The sequence below is a fragment of the Papio anubis genome, chromosome 2 (assembly GCF_008728515.1).
Source record: "Papio anubis isolate 15944 chromosome 2, Panubis1.0, whole genome shotgun sequence".
In the NCBI taxonomy this organism is placed as follows: domain Eukaryota; kingdom Metazoa; phylum Chordata; class Mammalia; order Primates; family Cercopithecidae; genus Papio; species Papio anubis.
Genome location: NC_044977.1, coordinates 183,356,445 through 183,375,602, shown reverse-complemented (window position 1 = coordinate 183,375,602; position 19,158 = coordinate 183,356,445). Strand labels below are relative to the sequence as shown.

General features: G+C 42.5%; 2 protein-coding genes across 6 annotated transcripts in view; one reads left to right on the top strand and one right to left on the bottom strand.

Annotated features, from left to right (window-relative positions):
- The first annotated feature begins 2,694 nt into the window (after positions 1–2,694).
- MASP1 (mannan binding lectin serine peptidase 1) overlaps positions 2,695–19,158 on the top strand; it is a 76,973-nt gene continuing 60,509 nt past the window's right edge. For 2 of the 5 annotated variants that reach the window (XR_644293.4, XM_009201914.4), the window contains exons 1-2: positions 3,585–4,930; positions 10,376–10,628. Coding sequence is in view for 3 of the 5 variants with exons in the window: in XM_009201914.4 (XP_009200178.1) it covers positions 4,926–4,930; positions 10,376–10,628 (258 nt within the window). In the remaining 2 variants the exon portion in view is untranslated. Of the gene's footprint in view, positions 4,931–10,375; positions 10,629–19,158 lie in introns of those variants that run through there. The other 3 variants (XM_009201913.4, XM_017956032.3, XM_017956033.3) reach the window with 3 other exon arrangements.
- The window catches only part of RTP1 (receptor transporter protein 1), a 142,597-nt gene continuing 137,739 nt past the window's right edge, over positions 14,301–19,158 (bottom strand). The window contains exons 4-5 of the transcript XR_004182352.1: positions 15,263–15,357; positions 14,301–14,384 (exon numbers count right to left, since the gene is read on the bottom strand). The gene's annotated coding sequence lies outside the window, so the exon portion shown is untranslated. The remainder of the gene's footprint in view (positions 14,385–15,262; positions 15,358–19,158) is intronic.

Here is a 19,158-nt window from a genome sequence, read left to right as displayed (position 1 = left end):
TGCCATCCTTCTGTGTTGTTTTCGTGTTGTTGCGGGTCTGTGGAAATCTATTCCGTACGCACACACATACAGACCACAGATCTGGTGGAAGCAATACTGGTGACTGAACTGCAACAATACTGCCCATCGTGCACATAACTGTTTTTGAACCAGTCAGTAACTTCGCTGGCTTCTTCAGGCAAATGTGGCTTTAATTCATTAAAAGCTCCTGGAATGCCATCAGAAGGAATGAATGCCAATAAAGGCAAATGACGCATTTTTAAACTGAAGTTTTCGTCATTGCTGTATCACATGACCAGTCCACTCATCTGACTTTTCTGCCAAAGACATTGGACAGAATGGAAAAAACAAACTTTATTGGTAACACCTTGAAGTTTGCCTTTAGAAACCTCGATCACACCTAATTCCAAATCCGTCTTAATGGTTTGAGGATTCAATTGAAATCCATTTTCCTCTGCATAAAGACAATAACAAAGTAAATAGTTTCATCTAATGGGATGCAACTATCCTGTGATTTCGATTTTGGGGGTTTTTAGATGTTAGGGATTTAGACTTCAGAGGTTTTGATTTTTTGGAATTTCAGTATTTGGGATTATAGATTTCGGGATTGTGGCTTTCGGGACTATAAAGAAAACCTGTCCAAGATGGAGATGTTGGCAGATTTGGTTTCTTTTGCGGCTTTGACCCTTGGCCTGTAGATGGCCATCTTCACCCTGTGTCTTCACGTGGTCTTCCCTCTGTGTGTGTGTCTTCATGTCCTCTTATAAAGACACCAACTGTATCCGATTAGGGCCCATTCTGAGGATCCCATTTTAACTTAAACACCTAATTAAAAGCCCTTTTTCCACATACAGTTACCTTCTGAAGTACTGAGGGTTAGAACTTCAACATATGCGGGTTAGAACTTCAATATACGCATTTGAGGGGAATGTAATTCAGCCCATAACAGAGTCTAATCATTTATTTTTTAAATAGAAGCTATTTTTGTCTTCTCTAAAATATTGTAATCACGTGACAGCATGGCGCATGAACATTCAGAGTCCACAAGAAGTCAGAGAAATTTGCAGACGACAGGGAAGAGCCTTGCATTTGAGATCAGGGGGCCCTGGGCTCTAGATATATATCATTCACTTACAGGCACGGGCAGGTTTAGTTTCTCTGAACCTCTATGTCTTTACTTGTAAAAAGATGTGAATATTACAGGCAATAATATATACAAAAGTATCTGGCATATACGAAGTATATCTTATCAAATCTAAGAAGCCATCAATTATAAAATGTTTCATTATGTTATTTGTACCAAAAGTGGCAAAATCATGCCAGGGGAGATTTTCAAATTACAGATTCAGGAGCCCTACCAGCAGATTCACTGAGTTTGAATCTCCTGGGGTGAAGCTCAAGGATTGTCATTTTTAAAAAATATTTTCCCCGTTATTCTGTTGATAGACTCAGAAGCCAGGACTTTCAGCATGCTGTCAGTCAATGTGCTGAAAAACCGAAATTTTAATTCTAAGCTGCCATCTTTGGAGCTACTTATCGTTTTCTCAGATCTTCTATAGGAAGCCTGGATTTCCGCCCTTGCCAACAAAAAGTCATTGCCCAAATTCTTTACATTTTCTAACCCATTCATTGAATTCCAGAAACTCTAGCTCATAAGTTGCATAAAATAAATACTTTGGTAGAACACGTACACCAAAACCTGTTCCGGTGGTAGGAATGCTGCTTCATTTACCCTTAGGCAGCTCTCTGATCCCTTTCCCGGACTATAGGACTATAACGTGCAGGTGCTGAGCCCACCTCGGTCATTCTACACTTTCATGATTCTAAATGATGTCAGTTCCCTGTATGCATTTTTTAAATCATTTTTGCCAAACTTTTAAAAAACTAGTTGAACCCTTTTAAATATTACTTTTTCTGAATATCTATGATTAAATTCTGAGTAACGGTAACCTTATTATGAGCACAGAAAAAGCAAATGTCAAGATTATTAGAGCTATTTTGAACTCCTTGACAATCTTTTAGGTCTAGTAAACTACCTAACCGCCTCCCAACGACATCATTTCACAGTCTTCAGATCCACATGTATATGCTCTATGATCTCAACTGAGTCCAAGCCCCTGATTTCATAGCTGAACAAACTGATGCTCCACCCCTCCACCCCTCAACCCCCACCCCTGAGAAAGTAAGTGACTTCCCCAAGGTCACATCCAAGCTGGCCTATAGTCACTGAGCCCAGTTCTCCTATTTGCAGCCTAATGTCCCTTCCAGTCCTCCCACCCCTCATGGCCCATGATCTGTTAGTGACACTTCAGGGAGATTTCCCAAAAACATCGGACAATATGTAGTCTAACCGAGCAGAAAACTGCCCTGAATCACACACAGATCATTCCTGAGCCACGTAGTTCCTGTTTTTATGCAGATTTCCTCTGAGCCTTGGCTAACTCCCAGGGAAGCGCACATATCAGCTCTGCTATATATTGGCAGAACTTTGGCTTAGAACACATCTCGAATGCTTTCCGTTGAACATTGGCAGCCTTGAAGAAACATGGCTAGAAAATTATTCCAGGAGGCCTAATTGCTCGGTGACACTTTACAAGGAGAAGCTGATGGCTTTCTCGCCCAAGCTCTTCCCTCTGTGCCCAGAACAAATGACTGCAGTTCCCAGTATACGCCCTAAATTAGGAGAGGGCAAACTCAGGGGCAGCATGAATTGAGGGACTGTCTCTACTGGGCAGGGGCTCTCTTCCCAGCATGGTGTGCATTTTGCCAAGCTCTTTCTCCTTCAGTTTTAAAACCCTGTGTATTCCAAGAGAAATGTCATCCATGTGTTTCTGATTCACTTACACTTAAATCATTCAAATGTTGTTTTGTGAGAGTGATTTACTGTGTGAGGACCCGGTGAGTCTTCTTAATGGGAATGTTAAAAGCTTTTTTTCCTGCGCTGACTGAGACAGAAAACATGTTGCTAAAACAGTGCCTGAGTTCAAACATATCCTCCCATCTCATATACTTGTACCTGCATTATCAACCACAGCCTCTCGATTATGCCAAGCTTGGCAAGGCTGGCATTCAAAAGTGTGAAAATTAGAGAAACTGGAGAGAAAATGGAGTAAGAAGTGCAGTGAGAGTCAAGCCACTGTTTCCCAGAACGTGCCAAAGGAACGTTATCTGAGGGTAGAGAGTGCCTGTGTCTGCAGCTTTGGTGAGCGTGGCTGGCAGCCCTCTCTCTGATACTCCCCTGGACACTTCTACAAGCACAATCTTATTTAAGCCTCATAGTAACTCCCATTTTCCAAATGAAGACACAGAATCAGATACGTTAGGTATTGTGCCCAAAGCGCACAGCTGTCTTGCGTAGAAAGGAAAGATTACAGCTGAGTCTAATCTTCTTTTAAAATGACTCAAATTGAGTTTCTCTGTGAATGCTGTGTGTGTGTGCATTTGAAATTCCATATGCATTATAAAATGTTAATGAGTAGCAGTGTAATACAGTGGCTAACACTTCAAATTCTGCCTCTATTACTTTCTAGCTGTGTGAACTTGGGAAAGTTACTTAACCTCTCTGGGCAATTTCCTCTGAAAAATGAGAATATTACCAGCCGTGTATACAAGATATAAAGATGACTGAAGAGAATGGATCTATTAAGTGCTTGGAGTAGTGCCAGACACATAGCACTCAATAACAGTTAGCTTCTAGTGGTCGTGGCAGTGAGGAGTAATGAATAACTGGATGATCTTGGCAAGCGGCATATTCTCTCTGAGCCTTAGTGTCCTCACTTGTAAAATGAGTATAACAGCAGCACTCTCACCAGTTTGCAAAAGTAACTGAGATGACGTTTGTGCCTAGCACTGTGTCTAACACAGAAGAGGTGCACAGTCAAACTTAACTTCTACACCCAGATATGCCGCTCCCTGTTCAGTGTTGGTTTGTTGTTGCTGTGGAGGGGGTAATTTTCTTCTTATTCAGCTCATCTTAGATCTAATGTTGATTTCTCCAGAAGCCATGGGTATACACATGTATACAAGCCCAGGTCTTTCTATACCCCTGGGGCAGTGAGATTTCTTACGTGATGGGCCCCCTTTGGGCTGGATTAGAGCCATGCACACTCCAAGCCGGTAAATAGCGCCACAGGTATTGCTTATGGGAAGGAACAACCAGCCAACTTCAGGACTTGATGCTCCCCCAATTCCGGGGCCAGTGGCTCCGTTCACACAAAAACCTGTCGGCATTTGTGACTCTGATCATGAGAAAACCTGTAGTTATTTGGGGCTCTGCTCACAAGGAAACCTGTAGTTATTTGCAGACAGAGGCTCTGGGATTTAGACCTTTTTTATCTTCTAGTGTGGGTGCTAGCATTGCCTTCTTAGTTGGTTGTTTCTATTTAATTGCTTTACTTTCACGGGTGTCCTGAAGAAAAGCAGAAAATTATAGTCATCTGGCAAAAAAAAAAAAAAAAACTAAAGAGAAATTAGACTTTGTCCCCTTTCACTCTCATTCTCCACACACACACACACACACACACACACACACACACACACACGGAGTGATACAAATACCTGCTTGAGCCCCTCAGTTATTTTCTCTCAAGGGCTGAAGTCGGTCACACGGGATAAAGGAGGGAACGGAAGGAGCAGATCTTTTCGGGAAGAAGACACGTTTTGTTGTCAGGTTCCTGGGAGTGCAAGAGCACGCCAAAGCAGAGAGAGAGGAGAGAGGAAAAGCCAGAGGGAGAGAGGGGGAGAGGGGATCTGTTGCAGGCAGGGGAAGGCGTGACCTGAATGGAGAATGCCAGCCAATTCCAGAGACACACAGGGACCTCAGAACAAAGATAAGGCATCGCGGACACCACACCGGGCACGAGCTCACAGGCAAGTCAAGCTGGGAGGACCAAGGCCGGGCAGCCGGGAGCACCCAAGGCAGAAAAATGAGGTACGTGCCAGGGGAGGAGAGGGCACAGTTCCCTTTTGGCGACCCGGTGTCAAATAGCAGGGAGGGTCTGACCTTGTCACTGGACAGACTCACCTGTGTGTCCTGCCTGTGGTAGAGAGGGGGGTTCTCATCAATTCTTGGGGCTCTGAGAAGGGAGCTGTGGGTGGGCTGGGTGCCTTCCCCAGGACTCCGGGAGACATAAAACTTGAAACGGGAGACTTTGTGTAAATCCTGCCTCGGGCGCTGCTGAAGCTCGGATTTCTCCCACTGCCTGCGCAGGGTGCTGCCTGCTGGCGAATGTGACTCTTCTCCTGCTCACCCACAAGGCTGATTTTTCCGTGTTCCTCCTCTGGAAAGAGCATTGCTTTCTCTCTTCCAGCACTTTGTGAGTTAGATATGTGTTTGTGTGTTTATTCGTTCTGACCAGAAAAGAAACCAGCTTCCCATAGCTTGACTCTGTGGTTTCTTCAACCTTTACAAGTTTGCCAGTTAAACCTCAATTTAGAAAACTAAAAATCTGTCCCCATTTTACAGTTCCCTACAAATTTTCCGCATTTCTCATTGAAATCAGAGGCAGCTGGTGGCATGAATCAGGCTATGAAGTACACCAAATGGCTCTTAAAGAGATATCACACTTAAAAAAATAAATAAATAAAGGATTTTAGAGTTCTGAAATCGAGAACTTCACATTCTAATTGGTTTTAAACTCTTTAACCTTTCTTATTCCTCATTATACTTGACACTCCTCAACCAGACCTTTCATACAAGTTTTTTCCCGCAAGTCTGAAAACCCAGCCACCCTAGTTATTTTTATTACTTAAGTATTAATGCTGTTAAACACACACACACACACACACACACACACAATGCTCTGCAGATGTGCAAAGTCCCTAAATACCTCTTTTACTATAATTTTATTTTCAGTTGGGAAAGTGTTTTTATTTGTTTCTCTTCTGCAAAGTAACCTAGCAACTTTTCTGGGTCTGAGACCAATGAGAGGCTTCAGACTATGTTAACTCTTTGAACTCCAATTACCTGTGGTTCAGAGAGATAGCCAGGTCTTTAAAAAGTTAGTGCAATAATTCTGTTCTTTTTAAATCCATTGTAATTTTAAACCTGCCATTAAACATCATTTTTCTTTCTCCAAAAAAAAAAAAAAAAATGGAATTTATGTCAATCTACGTTGAATGATCATCTCATTTATCTGTCAGTGATCTGGTCTGAATCCCACCCTACCATTCAGTGCCCCAGCCCATATCAAACTACTTGGCTAAGAGATAGTTCTGTATCATTGCATATGCTCATCTCTAAACTTGGAGCAACCTTCTTCTTTATTTTCCACCTAGAAGACCTGATTGTTCAAGCTGGCACAAATATCTCTCTCCTGACCACCATCTTCCAGAGTGAGCACCCCCTCCTTTGTCCTTTGTTCTGCCTCTGTCCCTTAAAGCTGCATCTCTTATTGTCCTTGTAGTATGTCCTTGTTTAAATGTCCACCTCCCCTTACAAATCTCAGTGCTCCTTAAGTTACATGATCTATGTCTTCATGTTTGTATGGCCAGCACCTAACATAATGTCTATTTCCTACTAGCCATTCAGTACCTATTTGTTGAATTGAATTCAATTTTTGAATAGCCAAGCAACTACGAGAAAAGCGCTCCGCTAGAAAAGTCTCCAGCAGGTCTTGTCTCACATGGATACAGTGTTTCAGTGTTTGCAGAGCACTTTCAAGAGCACTGTCTCATCTGGTTTTCAGATTCCAGACGAAGTAAGGATTTATGGATAAGTGGTGGGTATAAACGCAGTGAAGCAACTTGCCCAGACCACACTGATGATCATGAAAAGGTGCAGATTCAAATTGGGGTCTTTGGGCTCCAAGTTCAGGATTTTTTTCTACTATATTCCACTAGACTTTCAGCCAAGCATATTATTCTAAACTGATGGCTCGTAATTCTGACTGTACATTAGAACGATCTGTGGTGCCTTAGAACATGCCAGTGCTCAGGCCTCACCCCAGACCAATTAAACCAGAATCTCCTGGGGAGACACTTTGGCATTAATATTTTTAAATTTTTCACATAGAGTCATGGATTTTTAAATTATTTTTCACAGAATTAATTGCTTTGGCCAGATGCCTGGGCATGATATGGGCACGGACCCAGCTTCTTCTGTGAGCTCTTGTTATCCCCTTCTTCTGTTGAAGTTATTCACCATATGGTATTGAGCATGATGTGACATCTCTTGGGGTCTCCTTTTCATCATCTGTCAAATTAGGGTGCTCTGTAAGGGATCCATGCAGTCCCTTCCAACTCTTCAATTCAAAAATGGAGTCTTGGTGTGGTGTGGGTTGAAACGAGGGGCGTGTACGGAGAGTGTATGGAAAAGAGAGCAAGCATCGTTCATGCCACGATCAAGATATATGCAGGCATTTTTACAGAGTCCTGCTAGCCTGTTTCTACAGTGGGACCTACAAAATCTCAGCTCTGTATATTACTTTTGACATTTCAGCAATGTAGCTAAACTTTTTGATTAGCCGGAGGATAGATAGCAGGTGTCAGAAACTATACAGCCGGTGCCTGGTATATAAGAAGCCAAAAACATTCAGAGAGTGTGACGAGGAATGAAAGCTGCCACTTATATTCTTCAATTTACAGCCCCTAACGCGAGCAGGCAAACATATGCTCAAGCCCATTACATGAAGGGAGATATTTGTTTCATATGTTTGAAACCGTTTTGAGATGCAAACAAAGTAGAAGGGAACGCTTCCTGGGCCTTCCTCCCACGCTGACCAGTTGCCTACCACACATGGCACTGGGTTTCTGGGCTAGACAGGGCTCTCTGCTGCCAGTCCTTGACAGAACCGGCCTCAGGAGGTTCAGCGTCTCCTCGATGTGGTCTGGAAAAAGCAGACATGGAGGAAGTTGACCTTTCAGCCTTGCATAATTTCGGTGTCGATATTATAGGGAAGTCCGGTTTAGGAACCAAAGCTCATTCCTGACTCTTGCTTTTCGGGAAGTAGCGCGATGGAATAATCATAACTAATGTTTGGTTAGGGCTAGACAGTTAACAAAATACTTCCCCATCCTCCTTTACTCTGATAGCAGTGCTGTGGGAAGTCATTATTATTACTACTTAATGGATGAGGAAACAAGACCTCCCATGACCTCCTAAAATGGAAAGGACAAATAAAGTCAAAGCTGGAGCTGAATCTAGCTCTTCTGACCCAGGGCCAGTGCTCTCCCCTCCTCAGGAGGCCTGAACCTGAACTCCAGCCCTGTTAACATTGGTTCATTTCCTCACTTGAAAATGGAATGCTTGGGCCCTGCCAACTGGTTTTTTGACTCAGCTTTCCAACTAATTCGCAGGTTAACTTGGACATATGCCTTCCCTTCCTTCTGCCTCTGAGGCCCTCCTTCCACAGATTGGTTTAAGAAAATATTGACATTGGCTATGGGATTAAGATATTTTGTTTTCTTCATAGAATGTCACATATTGCTACTGTAGGGACCTTGAAAAAAATTAAATAAATTTACTTTCTTTTTCTTGAAAAAATAGTACATGGTCCTTCTTGACAAATGTAAACATTTTATATGCATAAAAATAGAAATACTTATATTCCCATTTCAGAGATAACTACTGTTAATACCTTGGTGTATACCCTTTCAGACTTTTTGTACTTACCTATTTACACTTTATGTAAATATTAACATGACACCTGATTACCAAATATATCACTGTTAATCTGAAGATGCTGGTATGGTTTCCCAGCATTGACTTTTTAGGCTATCTAAGACTTAGGCCCCACTTTCATGGATTCATTCATTTATAATCTGTTATATATCAGACTCTATACTAGGACCTTTATATGCATCATCTTTCATGCTCATAGGAGCCTTATGAATTAGATATTATAATCTCCATTTTCTATCGGAGGAAACTGGGGCTCAGGGAGACTTGTTGCCCAAGTTTTCACAGTCAGTAAGTGGAAGCATTGGGACTTAAATCCAAGTACATTTCACTCCAGAGGGTGTGACTAAAGTAGTGCAATGCAGTGCAATAGTAGAGAAATGTGCAGGGAGCCGTGGCTTGTGGAGGAGTGAAAGGATACTCCATAGCTGGGAAGCTCTGAGCTGGATGGTGGAGGACAAGCAAGACGGTGGAGGATAAGTAGGTGAGGAGTGAACAGGGCACATGCAATGAGGCTGGAATGGAAGGGCATGGCATGGCCCCAGAATAACTGGGGGATCACAGGGCTGGCTACTGAGATGAGATGGGAAGGACAGATCAGCCAGATCAAAAGTGCCTCAACAGCCATCCCAGAAGCAGACACTTTACCCAGCAGACACAGTAGAACAGCATGGTCACCTCTGTTTTAAAAAATCAGCTTTGGCAGAAGACTGTTGGTGGGTGGGTCGGGGATATCTGTTAGGATGCTACAGCAATAAGTCGTGTAAGAAAATGTAAACTATGTAATTAACTGGAGAGGAGGAGAGACGGATTTTCAAAACATAGGAAGCAGAATAAGTAGGACGTGGTAACTATTGACTCGGGTAAATGAAAAGATGAACGGTTAAAGTTCAGGCCAGGGAACTGGTTGATGGTAATACCATGAACAGAAATCAGAAACAAGAGCAGGAAATGATAAGGAGAGGAGTGATGAGGCAGCTTCAGCACCATTAAGTTCAAGGTCATCAGACCTCACAGGGGAATCAGTCTGTTTGACAGAGGCCTGGTGTTGTGAATACTGACTGACCAGGAGGGCTTTGACCAGCCTTGGTCATTCTGCCTCGTTATTGCGTCAGCCATGGTGATGTGCTCTGTAAGTTTTATTGAATTTTCCTTGCCTCTTTTGCAACTCTTTATTAGTCCATTATCTCTGATTCCTACAGGAAATAAGTTGTAGGTTTTCAATCCTTTTACTAAGAGGAAGAAAACTTGCTTTGCTTATTCCTTCTTTATTAAAGATTTTACATACTTTGACTGAGTTTGTGGTGAAATACCATTTCAACATGTTAAATCTGTTTAAGGTACTACAGATTCCATCAATGCATTTAAGCCTCATCCCAGTATTACCATGTTATTATCATGTACTTTTTAGAAAAGAGAGAGTTTATGATTCTTAAATTAAGCCAAGCTGAAGAAATGTCAACTTTTACCTAATTATGAAAGTTACATTTTCGACAGTAAAATGGAAGTGTCAGACTCCCAAATGTGATACTTTCTAGGAGTTTAAATTTAACACTATTATCAGAGCTTTGAATGAGCAAAACCAGAAGAAATGTTAGAAATTATCTAGTTACCATTTTCCCATAATACAGACCGAGGAGGAAGGTCAGAAAGGGAAAGGTAATTACAGCACGCCAGAGAGAGAGACATGCTGAGATCTTGTTCTCCTGGCTGTGATTGAGATGAATGGCGGGGGCCTGTGTTTATAAATGTAAGTAGACCTACATTCATGTCTTTCAGGTGGCTGCTTCTCTATCATGCTCTGTGCTTCTCCCTGTCAAAGGCTTCAGCCCACATCGTGGAGCTGAACGATATGTTTGGCCAGATCCAGTCGCCTGGTTATCCAGACTCCTATCCCAGTGATTCGGAGGTGACTTGGAATATCACTGTCCCAGACGGGTTTCGGATCAAGCTTTACTTCATGCACTTCAACTTGGAATCCTCCTACCTTTGTGAATATGACTATGTGAAGGTGAGACTCCTGATGTCCCCTAACTGGGCCAGGCTCTCTGCTGGGATTTAGACAAGGCAGTATGAAACTAGACCCTTCCAGGGTGGCATATAATGAGAGAGACACACAACATCACTATGGTAGGAATTCATGTCAAGGTGGAAAGTTAAGTGCAAGCTGATGGGTAGAACTAGAAAGGTCCATGAAGGAAACTGAAGCTGATGGAGTATGACTCAGCCCAACACAACATCCCTTCTTTCTTCCTGTTCTCAAAGCCTTTAATGATTCTACCAGTCTCTGTTCCAAGGTCACCTTTAATTCAGTGAGCAGAAAAGGGCAGAGACCTCGGAGTAAGCGGTAATCATGGAAACAGAACCATAATTATGTCCAAAGTTGAGGCATTACAAAGCAGTGTCCAATTTCCCAAATAATGATCAAGTATATGGGAAGTGCAGAGTATACAGTGGTAAAGAGTCAGAGATGAAGTAGGAAGGGTGCGTGGAGGGGACATTCTTAAGGGCCTTGAATGTCATGCCAAGGAGTTTGCATTTTATCAGCAAAAAGCATGGGTAGGGAGGAGAGGGTCACTATCAGAAGTAGATGTAAAAAGTAAATATGGGGGAAGAGCAGGACCGCATCAAAACAATATACCCTGGAATTTAGAGAACCCCCCACAAAAAAAATTTTCCATGGGTGAGAAGCTGTTCTTCTTTTAAAGTGCGGCTGAAAAAGGTCAGAATATTTCTAAGGGATCAAGTCTATTGCAATTATATCTAGTTAAAAAATATGTGGAGACCTAAGAACCTACCTTCTAAGCTCTCTCCAGCTTCCTGGAAGAGGTTCTCATCAAACAACGCTAGAGCATTTAGACATTTTTAGTATTATTGTACACTCATTATTCCATAACCAGTAATTCAACATGAATTAACCTTGTATTAATCAGAATATTTGGTCAACAACAGAGAAGTGAGTTTACAAGGTGCTTTTATAATTATAATCTCATTCAAACTTTAAAACAATTTTGAGACAGGAGCTATGACCCCATTTCACAGATAAAGAAATAAATCCAGGAAGGTTAAGCAACTCACCCAAGGTTGTACATCTGGTAAGTGACGGATTAAGCTCTCAAACCCATGCCTTGTGTTTTTGAAACACATGCTCTTTTGTCTACACCAAACAACTCCCAAGCTATTCTCCACTGAGCCTAGGATACAGCAGGGGCATATAAAGGCACCGTGCTTCCACTTATTTTATATGTAGAGTGTTGTCATTGTATATGTTGGGTCTGCTTGCAATGTCCCATTTACAATAGGTCTCTGCATCTAAAAATTTTCCAAAATTGGTGTTCCATGGTAGGGATTTTTAACCTCAGCACTACTGATATTTTGAACCAGGTGATTTGCTGAGAAAAGCTGTCTTGAGCATTGTGGGATTTTTAGCAGCACCCCTAGCTTCTATCCTAACTAGGTGCCAGTAGCAGCACCCCCCTCCCAACCAGTTATGGCAATCATAAATGTGTCCAGATATTGTTAAATGTCCCAGAACCACTGCTGTATGGGATGATGCCTCTTAGAATGCCCTGTGCTAGGGACAGTGGAAATATTAGGACACAAAAGATCTGGTCCCTTAGAAAGAAAGGTGAGCCTTGAAAATAGCCATTGCACAAGATAGAAAACAGTGATGGCAATAAAAGACTAACTGATAAAGAATGACAAAAGGTGGAACTGGTTGCTCTAAGAGACAATGTAGATTGGTAATCTAGATGCAATTTCTATAAATTCATTAAAAATAGAACCAATTTCTCAGGGTCACAAGGATTAACCAAGAGGTCTTCACTGAGGCTATGAGTATGTATCATCCTAAACTGAACTTTCTGATGAAAAGGTTAGTTATGCCTTTCAGGATAAAAGGGTTAACCAGAGTTAAACTCCAGGATAAGATAGATTATAGGTGTGGGTCTTCAGGCTAAGTGGAATTTCCCAGCCCATTCCCCCAACTAATGTTGGTCACAAAATCATGACATTCTTTAATATTTTGATTGGAGTGGTCTTAACCGGAAGAAAAATGATCAAACCTTGGTTTAATATGACAATAAGTTCCATGGATTTAGACAAGGCTCGATATGAACTTTCTAACCATATTTTTCTCCACTTTCAAACATGTCAACCATCTAGAAATTTTGTCAGTGCCAATAGCTTTTATTGGTACCTGAGACTCAAGATCACAGAAATTATAGAATATTTTTCCTCAGTTGTAGCAATGACCTCTTCTCATAATTTGCCCCCTCTCCTCCTTAAGGTTTGACTCTTAACTTCATATTCATTGAGCAATTCTTTCTCTTAAGTTTGATTCTTTTTCAGATAGAAGACAAATTTAACCTTGTTAGATCTCCTTTATCAAGGTGATAAACACAGAAGAGAGGGTTTAGCTCTTTTCTTTGCTCCAAATAAGTGGAGCCTCCCAGGAAGGCAGATGAAGCAGCTGACATAAAGCAGCATTTTGTTAATGGGGAAAAACCGATGCTACTTTTCAAGAGCAATAATAAAATCTGAAGACCTCTTCTAACACTGAATTAAAGATATTGGAATAGACTTCTATCCAAAGCTTGGCTTTCTAGGCTACAGAATATTTTGGAAACTGGTTGATGGTTTGTATCTAGAGTGGTGAGACTCCTTCCTGAAACCACAAGTAGATGGACATGGGCCCTCTGGAAGAGGCAGTATGGTCCTGGGCTCTTACATGAAATTCAGAAAATTCCTTTTCTGGTCTCAGATCTGTCACTAACTCCCCAAATGACATGGAGTGGAGAAAAATATTATTTTACAGCATCCTCTCTGCTCCAAAATTAGACAGAAGACCTCTGGGCATAACAGAGAAGTAGTCTACTTGAGACAGCTTAGGGACTGAGCTGCCTACCTGAAGTGCCCTAAGGTCCTTGCATCTGCGAGTTGGGACATTTTTCCAGTTCCTTTGAAAGAAGAGAGTAACATGGTGGTGGCAGGAGGTGAGATCGATTTCTCCACTTGCGCTTGCACAGCTGACTCTCTTCCAGAAAGCCACCCAAATGTCAGCATTAGCCTCCTGCAGAGGTTCCAACAGCCGTGGGGCACCAGCAGGCCTCACCTCTGCAGGGCGCTGCATGCTGATTGGCTGACTACTGGTGCTCATGTGGAGACCACCCCGTGCCCCTGCCGACACACAACCAGTGAGTTGCCCTCCTAGAACTGAGAACTCACAGAATGTCAGGCTGCAGGGGCCCTCGGGGACGCATCTCATCTTAAGTTGTGGTTTTCAAATATGTTCTCCCCAGTACACATTTTCTTTTTTTTTTTCTTTCTTTCGAGACAGAGTCTTGCTCTGTTGCCAGGCTGGAGTGCAGTGGCGCAATCTCAGCTCACTGCAACCTCCACCTCCCGGGTTCAAGAGATTCCCCTGTCTCAGCCTCCTGAGCAGCTGGGACTACAGGCACATGCCACCATGCCCGGCTAATTTTTTGTGTTTTAGTAGAGACGGGGTTTCACCATGTTGGCCAGGATGGTCTCCACCTCCTGACCTCATGATCCTCCCACTTCGGCCTCCCAAAGTGGGATTACAGAGATGTGAGCCACCATACCCGGCCTATATTTTCTTCTTGAAAATCTTCAGTTAGGCCCAACATAGAGAAGAGACAGAAGTGAGCTGCTCTAGCTGTAGGTGGCCCTGCTTCCTCATCCTCCTTGGTTACCCTGAAGCACCTTGAGGGATTGTGACTTGAATCTTGCTGCTCTGGTCACGTTCCTATTGGACAGAGAGGAGGTCAGAGTTCAGAGAGAGGGTGAGCATTCTGCCTCTGAAATCCCAGACCCAGAAGTTTTCCACACTTAGTTGAAACCCACTGACTTTTTCTAATTGCCTGGCCAATGCTAGCCCCTATCATATATGCTTTTTCTGGCCATAAATGGAAGAGAAACTCTTCCCTTTCCGTCTAAATAAAAGCGCAAATACGCCATGTGGCCCCCGGGTAAATCCATATCCCTCTCCAAAATTCTGTTTTTTCCTCTGTTCAGTGAGAGGGTGGAGTGAGATGATCCCCATGGTCCTTTCAATTCTGGAATTATAATCCCAATCTTCCTCGCCAGAACTTCTAAGACGACCCCACCAAATCCTCCTTATCATAGTCAGGATAACACCAGAAAACAGAAATCTTATGTTTACAGCAGCTGCGTCTCAATGTTGCATAGCTGCAAGCACTCCAGTAGGAGCCTGCAGCCTGTTGGGGATGCCTTGGTGGTATGTCATCACAGAACTTGTAAACATATCATGCCAACACTGTCCTTTACAAAGCAACTTAAAATAACACTGACTTGCCTTTGGCAGGATAAAATTCCCTGTTTTAAGGCATTTTTGCTCTATGACTAAATTCTCCTCCCAGGCCTATATAGGAGTGGGTTTAAGAAACCTTCCAACTCACAGGAACATTTTCCAGCCAGCCCAACCCCACAAACTGCCCTTCCCACCCAGGCCCATCAGGGCAATGATGATGGAACTGCTGATACTGCTCATCAGTAGCCTGTAGAAGAGCAGGACCCCCAAGTCTGTGGTCCGGATGCTCACATTTATGAAAATCCCTCTCCTGCCTGATTTCCCACAGTTCTTGGTCTTCAAGACTCACGCACATCTGCACAGCAGCATCTGCTTCCTGGGAATGTTGCTGCAATGTTTAGATTGCTGTAGTGCACGGATGAGGCCTACGAATCCAGGCTGGTTAATGCTGCAGGCAAGAGGCAAAGCACAGATGCTGGTCAGAGTCAGGCAGCCTGGGTCCTGGGTGTCATTCTATACTAACTAACCTTGGGCAGATGACTACACCTAGAAGGAACTCTGTTTCCTCCTCTGTCAAATACAAAGGGTAAAACCAGATGGTCTCTAAGGTCTACTTTGCCTTGATATTCTGTGCATCTAAGACCTTAGAAATCATGATCCAACCCCATGATCATCATGTCCAAAGCCCAGGGAAGGACAATTCATTGGCCAACATCATGCTTGTATCAGAATTTACATCTTAAGATTCTCAGTCTTTTCTTCTAGTTATTTAACAGAGTTATTTAACAGATTAAAAAACAGCGAACTCCCATCTTGTGAATGACTAGGTTTTTATGTTGTAATATAAAACAAATATTGTCTATAGTCAAACTTACCGTTAAAAAAATCCCTTAAATATTGTAAAGCATTATCTTTTAGATGTCCAGAAAAGAATTTTTTTCCAGAAATGCAAGAAATTAAAGTACCGTTGGTTGAGCACCAGAAGAAGTGGTTCATTTATACTTACAAAGAAACTGTGAAGCTATGGTTATGGAGAGAGTTTAGATAGTTAGAAACCAGAACCACCAAGAGAACAGCAGATTACACATTCCAATTTCAAGTTCATTTCATGGCATCTATTCACTGTAAAAGGTAGCATAAATTACCTGCATTTGGATACTCTCTTTTTTTCTCTTTATGTCACCATGTGTAATATTTCAATAGCATCTGTGGCATGTTTATGTAATGCAATGCCACTGTTTTCCTTTTAACCCTATATCCTCGATGTATTTGATATTTCTTCCCGCCTTTCCACCGTTAGTTCCTTAGTTCCAATTCTTATTCCTCTCAACTAGTCTATTGTAATAGCCTTCTATATGTCTACCAGATATCAGCCTCTCCCCATCTAGCCTACCTTCTATGAGTATCCAGAAGGATCTTCATCGAACATAGCTTTGATTATGCTACTCTAAAAATCTTTCAATGCCTCCCCATTGTCTATGGAATGAAGCACAGTAATCCTATTGAAAATCTACCATAAGCTTGAGACTATGCCAAAGACTGGGTGTGCAAAGATCAGTAAAAAGAATTCTTCACAGTAAAATGAACTGTAAAGACCTCAAGGAATTCAGAGTTCCATAGAATGTGATGAAATAAGTGCATAATAAAGCCAGACAAAGTAACACAAGGGGTATCAGTCAGTATATACGTTTGGGAGTGGTCATTTCTAGATGGCCAGGGAGAGCTTTGGAAATACTTGATGTCTGAGATTAGTCTTGAGGGGTAAATAATAATTTGGCAGTGCAGTTCCCTAAGTAGGATTTCTTAGCAGAGCTACCATCAAAGCAGGGAGGTTGAAGAGGATGGGAATGATGCAAAACTGAGAATAATCAGAGTTGGCATGCTTTGGGGAGAGGTAAAACCCAGAAAGATTATCTGAGGGTGAACTGAGAAATGTTTGGTAAATTTGGGTTTAAGCATGTGCTCCCAAAATCGCAAAAAAAATGGTCAAAGGTTGAATTAATTTCACCAATGAATTTTGTTAGCCAGCCTAATACTAATTTATACTATGATTTGGGGCCGGGGTGGGGAGTAAAAAAAGAAGAAGAAAGAATTACGACAACATAAAATTTCCAATCTCACACAACAGTCTACATTTCCAAATTATCTTAGAATATTAGAAAATCTGGCAAATCTTGCAGCTTCCTGCCTTCCAACAGCCAGCCAGCACCAGGAAGAGGTGGCCCTGCGGGTAGAGTCCCCACCATTCCCCATAACTCCCCCATACTAATGCTTTCTGGCCTCTTCGTGGCACCATTGCTTCTTTTACAGTAAAGAAAGTGACACATTTTCCCCCAGTGTCTCTATCAAAAATAGGAAAGTTGAAAGTTCCTGAGAAAGACATGTGTTTCAGGAAAAATCTCTTTGCAGAGTGAAGAATATCCCTCTGTATTTAACATGCAAAGTGTGTATTTCTGTCTAAAGAATTCATAGCAGCTTGTTTCACTCATGTTTTCTGCCTGGCATCTTTTAGCATTTGAGTCTAGGACCTCCAATTAGAAGCTGTGATGTCACGGACGAAGGGGGCAGTGAGGTTCGGGGATGTGACACAATCAGGGGTATGCTTGAGCAAGGTTAATCTGGAGCTACATAAGGGGCATCAAGGACTGGTAAAGTGAAAAGAAACTGGAGCCGCTGAATGAGGCCATTTAGGTGGCTGTGCTAAATAGATTGGATATGACTATGTGGAGCGTAGTATACTTCAAGAAAGCCCACAGGCCTCTTGGACAGCTATGGAAGAGCAGGTAGGATGTGCAGAGGTAAACCCCACAGGAACTGGCTGCATATGGGAGAGGAAAAAGGAGGAATCAGATGCTTTAAGCTCTAGTTAGGACAACTTATTGGCTACTAACCCAGAAATTGAGATCAGGAACGTGAAGATGCGTAGATTTGGAAAGATATAGAGTGCACTGAAGTGCATTGAGTTTTGAATACAGCTGGAAATGCTGGTCTAAAGTTTGAGACAGAGCTTAAAGAGTTGTAAGAATGGGTGTGGGAAAAGCACAGAGACAGTGATGGAGAGAGGATTAACACATTGAGGATTAAATTCTGTTTCTGCCACCATCTGAGTGAGGAATCTTGGTGAAGCTCCTTGATCTCCCTCAGCACTGGTTTTGTCATCATTTGAAAGAAAGAGTTCCTAATGAATACAATGTCTTCCTCACAGGTTGTGGGAGGATTTGAGTGACAGAAGGGTCTGAGAGGAATCAGTACTGCAAGCGCAGTTGTGCTCAGCGGTTGGGAGCTCAAACTTTGGAGTCATTCAGACCCATGGTCAAGTCTTGCCTCCACTTCTTACGGGAGCGTTTGCTTAACCTTGCCAAGATTTTCTTCTCCATCTGTAAAATGGAGATAATAATGATGTTTATTTCATAGGCTTACTGTGAATGCCAAATGAAGTAAATGCTTCAATGGCATATGTCTAACACATCTCTAATTAGCTCATAAGTACATTATAGTGGTAATGAAGGCAATGGGATGAGTAATAAAAGTGTCTGCCTGGGCCGGGCGCGGTGGCTCAAGCCTGTAATCCCAGCACTTTGGGAGGCCGAGACGGGCGGATCATGAGGTCAGGAGATCAAGACCATCCTGGCTAACACGGTGAAACCCCGTCTCTCCTAAAAATACAAAAAAACTAGCCGGGTGAGGTGGCGGGTGCCTGTAGTCCCAGCTACTCGAGAGGCTAAGGCAGGAGAATGGCATGAACCGGGAGGTGGAGCTTGCAGTGAGCTGAGATCCGGCCACTGCACTCCAGCCTGGGGGACAGAGAGACTCCGTCTCAAAAAAAAAAAGTGTCTGCCTGGTATCATCAGATGCTCAATGAATGTCACTTTTCTCATCAACTCGACCCTACCACTGATTAGCTGTGTATGGCCTTGCTAATGTTACTCAGTTTTTTCTGGCAATTTGTAAAAAAGTGCTTCCAAAACACTATTCAAAAGCTGGGGGTTATTTCTCCTTTGTATTTACTGTGTAGAAACACAAATTTTACAGCAGTTTTTAATCTATTCACTCATTTGATTCTTATGGAATAGGAAGAGTAGGGATTATTGCACCGAATTTACAAAAAAGGAAACAGGTACAAGTGAATTTGCTCAAGTCTCTGCAGGAAAGCCAGGTTTGACTCCCTGCTCTTCTAATTCCCCGAGTCATGGTTCTGTCTGTCTATGGAGGCTGCCTCAGAATAGGCTTTATTGTGGAAGGGGTCCTG